Source organism: Cornus florida, unplaced genomic scaffold, assembly GCF_030987335.1.
Source record: "Cornus florida cultivar Cherokee Brave unplaced genomic scaffold, ASM3098733v1 CherokeeBrave_3.0.0_Hap2_Chr08, whole genome shotgun sequence".
NCBI classification, from domain to species: Eukaryota; Viridiplantae; Streptophyta; class Magnoliopsida; order Cornales; family Cornaceae; genus Cornus; species Cornus florida.
In genome coordinates this window covers 2,761,393-2,770,749 of record NW_026775578.1, presented here as the reverse complement: position 1 = coordinate 2,770,749, position 9,357 = coordinate 2,761,393, and the positions used below count along the sequence as shown (strand labels likewise).

Here is a 9,357-nt window from a genome sequence, read left to right as displayed (position 1 = left end):
TGAACATTCTTTTTGGAACAAAGGAGTATTTATTATTCATCACCTGACACCTACATATCTGCAACACAAAACTAACAAGACAAAAATTAAAAATTAATCACAGCCAAAAAAAAATTTATTTAACTCAAATTAATTGCCACATACACTGTGTTAAGTATCTAGCACCTATAATAATTGTTTAAACAATATAAAGACCATCAATTGTCTTGATGTTGCGCTGGAAGCACTGAGTCCTTGAGTTCATTTCATTTTGATCGACTCCCATCACATCACGTTCCCACACAACTCAGAGACGAAAAGGCAGCCCATTTTCAATATCGAAACCGACTAGCACAATTTTCCTTTGTACCGAGAGTGCACTACCTCATTTTGTCTCGGACTGGGACAGCCAGCATCTGAAACAGTAGTATATCGAACAACATGTTGACTAAGAATTAACACCACATGTAATAAATCTAGGCAACAGTTAGCACAGATCATGTTGTACGCCTCAGTTATAGCCCAATAAAGAATTTGTATGGGGGAATATAAATGCATAATAAGAAACTACTTAAACCTTTCATTCAGGAATCAACAAGCACTGGCCATTTAAATATTGGAAAAGAAATGTCGATTGGTGTTGCACCCATTCTTCGTGAATATAGCATGACACAAACCAACCGAATTACAAATATAATTTCACCAAAAAAATTGCATGTTATCACCACCGTAAAGATGAAAATGCATAAATTATTCAAGTGTACTTGTGAAAGAACTAGCATCACTATACCACCCCACGGACATTCACGATTTCAGTCAAACTGGAGACATTAAAGGCAAGGTGAAAAGTAAATATAAAAATTCCATCTAAAACCAAATGCGACTCAAAATGACAGTGGGTTGCACATCAGCACCTGTTTTTGCTGTCAAGGACCCCACCAATAAATTAATTTACTGCATTTTGACACAACACAAGGACTATCAATTTTGGTATCATATCATCCTTTGCCTTGATGATCCCACATGAGTGACGTCGGCCGCATGAATTATCTGTCTCCACTCTTTTCTATTGTCTACGTAGTAATTTTAAAAGAATAGCTGATATGTGGTGTTATTTGCAATTCTCAATGCTTATATGATACATTTTTAACTGAAAGTACTATAAAAGGAAAATTTAAGTCATTCGTGCTTGACGTGCCTAAAGCTTTCTGTTGTGGCCTGAGGGGCTCAATTTTCTATTGTCCAAATATTTCCAGTCAATAATATTTTGATTCATCCAATATCTGATAGTAACTAGGAAAACATGAAATTGAATATCATGTCATTACCTTCAAATGGTCGTTATAAACTTGTCTGTCATTCTCTCTGCTTCAATGTCAAGAGCTGAGAATCCAATGTTTTGCGGGCTCGGCAGGGGTCGAGCATCAACTGGTGAGAGGGCTTCAGTGGAGAGGGTTTTGGGGGTAAAAAGAATTGTATGGGTTGAGGACCAAAGTTGGTACAAACTTTTTAACCAAAGAGTCTGAAATCAGACCAGATAGGTTGTGAGACTAATTAGAACCCTAAAAATCTTACTCAAGTTTTGCTGAAGGGGTAGAAGGATTTGGACAAGGCAGAGAATGTTTCTTTCGGTGGAGAGACAGAGAGGAGTGGAATGGTAGATAGGGTTTCGATGAATTTTATGATTTTGACACGTCATTTGACACAAATCTAAGGCTGAGAGTGCTCCACATCCTTTAGTCATAGTAATAGGCTTGAAATGACGAAGTTTTGAGGGGGGAAAAAATGCCGTCAACAGACGGCTTCTTGCTTCCAACCAACCATTGCTCTCTACCAGTATTCTTTTTTAAATATCTCTCTGCAAATCAATTCTCTGATCTCTTCTCCATTCGGTTTTCTCCCTCTATTCTGTTCTTTCTTGATGTTTAAACCTGAACTCGGCTCTCCACCTTCTGATTTCCTCCATTTGTTCTACAAGGCTAGGTCGTTCAATTTCCCTTTGTTTTCTATTTCTTTACCTTCTACATCAATGAGGTGAATTGGGTTGTTTTGAATATATGATTTCTCGATTATAGAAAGTCAACAGTTGCACTTGAGGTCTTCTAAGTGCAAATCTAACCCGAAAATAGGACTTAAATCTCATTTTTTGAAAGTTTATTGATTTATTATTATTTTGGCAAATTTGTGGGAGCAATATTTCAATGAGGGGGGGATTGGGAATTGGGAATTGGGAAAAAGAGAACAAAAATACTGAAATGAGTATAGTTAGAGAGAGTGCTTCAAAAAAAGGTGGGAAGACGAAAATCTGATTGTACTCCTTAATAGCATTAGCCATGTCCTCATTATGGGTGATTGAAACCAACACGATTAGCTCTTTACTCGGCAACTTACATTTCAAACTCACCGATAATCCACACAACTCTCCATGCTACCATCAATCCAATCCCAATTTACTTCAATTCCTCCAAAATTTTAAGATAATCCCATATGAATGGGGTCGGCCAATATACTTATCACAAAAAAAAAAAAAAAAAAAAAAAAACAAGAAGAATGGGGCCGGCCAATATGTGAAGAGCCCACAAGTGTGCCGAAGGTTATATAGAGTGCCAAGGGACATAATTTGGTGAGCTTTACAAAGAAAACAAGTACCTATAAAGCTTATAAATCTTATTCAGGGTATGTATAGTGAGATATTGACTAGAGTTTACACTACATGCGGGGAAACTAGTGACTTTTCCATAAAAGTGGGACTACACCAAGGATTGGTGTTGAGCCCAAACCTATTTGCGATAGTATTTAAGACGAGATAACGAAAGATATTCGAGAAAACATCGGATGATGTATGTTATGCAAATGACATTTTATTAGTTTATAGTTGTAAGCCTTGGCAACAAAATTAGAAATATGGAAAAAGGCTTCAAAATCAAGAGGTTTACGAATTAGTAAAACTAAAATAGAATATATGGAATGTAAATTTGATAACGTCAACAATGATAACAATATAATATTACAATTCAAGATCAAAGAGTTACTCAAAATAACTATTAACGAGACCTACGATTAATATTACTGAAAAAAAATAATAAATAAATAAAATTGGAGAGAAATGGTGATGTAGTAAGACTAGAGCCGGGTGGACAAAATGAAAGCAAGCTAGTAGTATCCTTTGTGACAAATGAATATCAAATAAACTAAAAGGAAAATTTTATAGAACAATTATTAGGCGAGCAATATCGTCTAGAGTGAAGTGTTGGGCTTTGAAAAATATACAAATACAACTCATTCATGTAGCGGAAATGAGGATGTTACGTTGGATGATAGGAGTTACTAGAATATATAAGATAAATACTGAACGTGTTATGGGAACAATAGTTATAGCTAGAGGTAACAAAATTTAACACGACTCGAATACGACATGAAGTTAGTGGATTTGAGTTGACCTTAATCGTGTTCGTGTCATAATCGTGTCAACCCGTTTAAACCCATTCAATTAATCGTGTCGTGTTCGTGTTTTAGAGCTCAACCCATTTAATTAATCGTGTCACAATCATGCCAGGTCAACACGATTAACTCATAACCTATTTTAACACAACAATTACAATGAACATTTCTATTATTTTAATATAAATCCAATTTGAATATTTGGCCTTTTTTGTAATTGTATTGTGCCAATTATTCTCATTTTCATGAATTTAGTCATCCATTAACTCTTTATTTTTATTTTTATTTTTATATATATATATTTGCATTTTATACTTAGGTTAATAAACAGGTTACATGAGCCATTTAAGTTAAATGGGTTAAATATTTGCTTTTTATACTTGGGATGTGCGATTCCGGCGATCTTTTCAGGATTGGGAGTTGGATGATATCACTGGCTTGTTGGCTCTCTTGTACAGACAAGAGGTGGAGGGCACTGGTGTTGACTCCCTGTTTTGGGTGCACTCTTCTCAGGGGATGTTCCAGGTCCGGTCTTTTTTTGTATGCCTTTCTGGTTTTCATGGCACTTCCATCCCGTGGAAGACGGTGTGGTTGTTTAAGGCGCCTCTTAGGGTGGCCTTTTTCGTGTGAACTGTAACTTGGAGTAAGATTTTGACTTTGGATAACTTGAGGAAGCGAAGACATATTATTGTTAATCGGTGTTGTCTTTGTAAGTTGAATAGGGAGTCAGTGGATCACCTGTTGCTGCATTGTCCTGTGGCTCATGATTGTTGGAGTCTCATTTTTGATTTGTTTGGTATTCATTGGGTTATGCCTCGGACATCTCGAGAATTGCTGGATATTTGGAGGGGCCAATGGGTGGGGGCTCAGGCGAGAGTCTTCTGAAGGGTAACCCCCTTTTGTGTTTGGTGGAGCATTTGGAAAGAGCGGACTAGAAGATCTTTTGATGGGAAGGAGTCCTCCATTGGGGTGTTGAAATTCTCTATTATTTGTACTCTTTTTTGTTGGGGTTGGGGGAGAGATTTTTCCTCCATTGAGGATATTGTGGATTTTTTGGGCTCCTTGAGATCATAGTTTCAGTTTTTTGTATAGCTTGGGACGCGTTCCCCTTTTGAACGCCTTTTAATACATTTTACTTATCAAAAAAAAAAAAAAAATACATAGGTCGTATTCGAGAAAGTCCTTGACACGATTATTAAATGGTCGTGTTTAGGTTGACTGTTTTAGCAGAATACTCCTAGGACGACACGATACGATTATGATCCGCCAACACGAACTGTCACTTGTAGTGTGATATTGTGGCTCAAATTTGTTGCCGGGTCAACGTGACCCATTTATAACCTAACGACCTGTTGGACCCTAATTAGTCTCTTGTAGCCCAATATATAATGGCGCTTAGGGTTTAGAGTGGTGGAAGAGAGAGACTCTGAAATTCGTACAGAAACAGAGTGAAGGGCTGAAAACTTGTAATATCCGATTTGACACATAGTGAAAACTTTCGTCGGATCCCAACCGTGGACTTAGGCTGTTGCCAAACCACGTATAAATCTTGGTGTTCTTTGTGTGGCGTTTTTACTTTTCTGTCGTGATTCTTGATTCAACTTAAGTTCGTTGCGTTTGTCATAACATGTAGGTATAAAGCCTATAAATGATAAAATTAGAAAAAGTAAACTAAGGCTGTATTATCATATTCAACGTAAACCTGATAAACACCTGTTAAAAGAGAAAGAGTAGTTTGTCTAGAATGTAAGCGATAAAGAGGCCAACCAAAGCTTATGTAGGACGAAGTAATTAAAATGATTTTAAAAAATTAAATTTAAGAAAAGACATAGTGTATAATGTGAAAGAATGGAAAAAGAGAATTCATATGACCAACCTCATCCATATGAGACAAAGGCAAGGATGATGATGATGAAGAAGAGCCCACTAGTTTTAGGCACAAGAGAACAAAGAGAATGGAGAGTTAACGAGGTTTTACCATTCATATGTTTATGTCCATTTCTTAAACGAGTTTTCTTTAATTTGTGGGTCATAGATATGTGACAAAGGCCACATCAATATTTCAACAATTCAACTTCATAAGAGTTGAATGTCAAACAATTCAAGGACTATATCAACCATAATTTTCCCAGTTAGTTAGTTAGTTAATTCATCAGAGTGGCTGAATAGGAAAGCACTAACGATGATATCTTGTGATACAACTAAATTTTGTTTTAGGTGCCTCAAACAAAGCCAGCGGCAAAACACATTAACGACCTTAAGTTGCAACAAACTCTGAGCCACCCAAGCCAAATCTTCCGCTTAATAATTCGTGCTTATTTGAACCAGAACTTCAACTGTGTTTATGGAGAGGGAGGAAGGAAAAGATATGCATGTAGACAATTTTCTGCTACAAATGTAGATTTGCATGTCTTGATAAACTAAGAAATAACAAAACCCTATAAGATGATGCAAAATAGATAATTCAATCAAACAGATACAATGTTGAGTTGAATGCGTACCATGCTAGGCAAAACTTGAGCCTCACAATCTATGGCCTTTCCTTTGTAATAACAACGGCTATCCAACAAATGCAAAGTACAGAAGTTAAAGCATTGGTTGAAAAATTCGTGAGTGGGGAGAAATAACAGCCTCCTGCACATATCTCCTGGAGTTATTTGGATCAGGAATCCAACGAATCTCACTCATGTTTGGTGTTTCAACAAATGCCATGGTGAATTCTCCCACCTTTTCTGCCTTCCCTCTCTTGCCTGCCCTAAGCACAAGATTGTTCCGGTTGTAAGAGAAAATGCCATTAGCCAAATGTATAATGTCACCCGGCTGAAAGGCATCGCATTCATCCCCCCAGAGCTGAAAATGAACTGCAGCAGTCTGATCGGCCACAAGTGCTAAGCATGTCTTGTATTGACCTTCTAAAGTTATCATTCCTTTATCCAAAAGTATGAACCGTGTGTTTATGTTATTCTGAGCTGCAGGTACAATGTCTTTTAAAGAGAGCATCCTTGCTAGTAATTGCTAAAACCTGAAAAACAAGCGAGAGTTCTTGATTGTATTCAATCTTAGACCTATTATGTTGAATTAAACATTACAAGGCATAAAGATGGCTAATGGAAGGCCAATAATATAGCATCATAAAGTATGATAGTTTTCACCAGTTTCGATGCCAACATAAATGTGAAAAGGAAAAATAAAGGAAAGGAAAAAGAGAAGAATGAGATTGATAATGGAATGGATTTCATTTAGTAGGCAATGTGAACTGAAAATCAATTCAGTTTGATAATTTCAGCCTCATAATGACTCTCAAATGTTCTTTTTTATTTTATAAGTAAATTTACTATAAGTGCCCAACAGCATGGGGTATACAACAACCGTACAAAAACACCAAAAAAGCTCAAGAACAAATACTCATGTCAAATACACACACATACCAACACTGGATCATATTCTACAATCCAAAAGAATAAAGATCTCAACAAAAGATCTTCCAATGTGTTCACTAAAATCTCCATTTCTTCAAAGTCCTATTATTTTGTTTCAAATTCACCGCCTGAGGCAAAGTGACAACACATCCCACACCTTCCTAAACCTACAACTAGTTACTAATTGACAACTGGTACAGCACCTAACTCCTCCTTCCAACTCCCTACCAGACCACTAGAAAAGGGGGCATAACCCACATCATGCAAAAGAGGAATAAGCAAGGCCCAAAACTATGTCACAACACTGATATCAAATACTCTAAATGGCTTCAGGAACATCTTTCAGGGGGCAGAAATAAAATATAGCCCTCCCCACCAATAAAAAACACATTTGATCAACTAACCATCCAAGTGAGACCAGACAGAAGATATTAAAGGCCTTGACTGGGCAAGATTTTTATATTAACAGGATGCAGGAAATGTAACAACATGATTACAGCTGATTGGTTGGGATCTTAACATTTGCTTCTGCAAATTAGCACTTGCTTATAAGACCCATGATTACCTAGCACTAGATCAGTAACTACCAAAAACCAGCCTAATTAAAAAAGAAAACTACTACAAGACACTAAAACAAAAGAGGCGAACTCAACCAATCACGTGAAAAAAACATGAACATAATGAGAACCTAACAACAACTAGACTAGAGCCACCATTCCTATTCAGTCACTTGAACAATCACCTAGCTTACATAGAAACTGCACTTATAAGGCTGCATGTATTCCTTTAAAGATATGAACAAAATTAACAGGTTTTACAGAATAAAAGTAAAAAGTGTGTAAAGCTGAACCGTATATACTGTTACGAAGCGTGATAAGAATGGACCGCGACGTAGTCAGATAGGCAAAGGAGTATGTGGCTTTCTTCCAGCGTTCAGTTTCATACAAGGGATAGAAACTGGAGACGATGAGATAACATAAACAATGGAAAAGTAAGATGAAATTATGAAACTCAAACCCTTTTCCATAAATACTACTCCTAGTTCTGTTCTCTCTTAACTAAATGAATTTCCTCTAATACTTTATTTTTATTGATATGAAATAAAGACAATAATGACATTTCACTTAAATTATATTTGCATATTTTGACTCATCCAACATCTGATAATAACTAGCAAAACATGAAATATAATATCATATCAATTCCTTCAAATGATCATTATAAACTTGTCTGTCATCATCCAGGACAGCCGCCCAAGCCGCATGCCTTAGAGCATCTCCAATCCAATGCTAAAAGGGCTGCCAATTTTTAACTTTGCCAAAAGTTTTGCCAATTGTAGCACAAGAAATAGCTACTGCTATTTCAGAGAGAGAGAGGTGGGGGTTCAGATTTGGCATATATATATATATATATATATATATATATATATATAAAAGATCATAAAAAATTTCACCACATAGGATTTAGTTTGCAAAACAAGAATTACAGACCTTGATTAAAAAAAGTAGACAAAAATCGAACCTCTTTGTCAATGGGTTTGGTGAAGAGTTTCTCGGCCTTTGATGTCAAGAAGGAAGAGCGCAGAGGCACAAGGTATTTTGGAGTTGAACCAAAAAGGAGTGTTCTCGATCTTGCTAGCGCACCTTCTGGCAAGAGGTTGACAAATGAATTCGTCATGAACGGGGCATCCCTAGCGTCTATAATATACCAACTCCGCCATCTCAAGTCCTGACTTTGAATACGAACCGCTTTCTCTCTTGTTACAATATAAAGAGGGTGGAGCTCACTGAAAGAATAAGCAAAATTCTTCCTTTTCTTCTATGTTCCTTTTGGTATAGAAGTTCACTTCCTTAAATTAAGGTTAGACGCCTACCGAAAAGTCAGCACTTTTGAAGTTCACCTGGCCGATCAAGGCCTTGTAGCTTCTTCAAGAGAAAGAGGAAACCCATGTCAAATTTACAAATTCTTCTAAGGCAACCTGTTAGCTTTAACCTCTGATCAGGCTTTTGTTGGCCATGAAGAGGCTACTTCTTCCCATTCTTTGGGACTGAGTTGGTTTGAAAAGGATTAGTTGATTTAGAAAAAAATTACAGAGCTTGATTAGTTGATTTAGAAAAAAAATTAAATCAAAACCCATACATACAAGTTAGCAGTTGCAGAGAGATAGAGGGGGTCAAGCTTGAGAGTTGAGAGCCAACAACTGAAGCTTGCGAACGGCGGACCTGAACTGAAACAGCGAGAGGGGGCAATTTCAGAGCTGAGAACGAGAATAGAGATGGAGGCGATTGGGCAGGCTAAAAGATATGGGTTTTGATTTTTTATATTTATTTTTATATCATTTTGTTTTATTTCTTTTTTTTTTTAGTTTTTGTCTTTTTGGGTCTTTTTTTTGACCAAATATTTTATATTTTTACTTCTTTCTGGGTTTAATTTTAATTTTCTTCTAATGTTTAGTGTTTAATATTAATATTAATAATACAAATATACATCAAATATATCATTAAAATTACTAAAATGT

The 9,357-nt window shown here is 36.4% G+C and overlaps 1 protein-coding gene across 2 annotated transcripts; it reads right to left on the bottom strand.

The window, feature by feature from the left end:
- Window positions 1–86: 86 nt before the first annotated feature.
- Window positions 87–9,297, bottom strand: LOC132268893 (uncharacterized). 2 transcript variants are annotated; one of them, XM_059769796.1, is made up of 3 exons: window positions 8,361–9,297; window positions 5,922–6,442; window positions 87–395 (listed from the first exon to the last, which is right to left on the bottom strand). In XM_059769796.1, exon 2 carries the CDS (start codon window positions 6,418–6,420, stop codon window positions 6,007–6,009), a length of 414 nt encoding a protein of 137 aa, XP_059625779.1. In that variant the 5' UTR covers window positions 6,421–6,442; window positions 8,361–9,297; the 3' UTR covers window positions 87–395; window positions 5,922–6,006. The 2 variants fall into 2 exon arrangements, with proteins under 2 accessions (XP_059625779.1, XP_059625780.1); XM_059769797.1 differs by lacking the exon at window positions 8,361–9,297 and adding an exon at window positions 7,690–8,226.
- Between the last annotated feature and the right edge of the window lie 60 nt (window positions 9,298–9,357).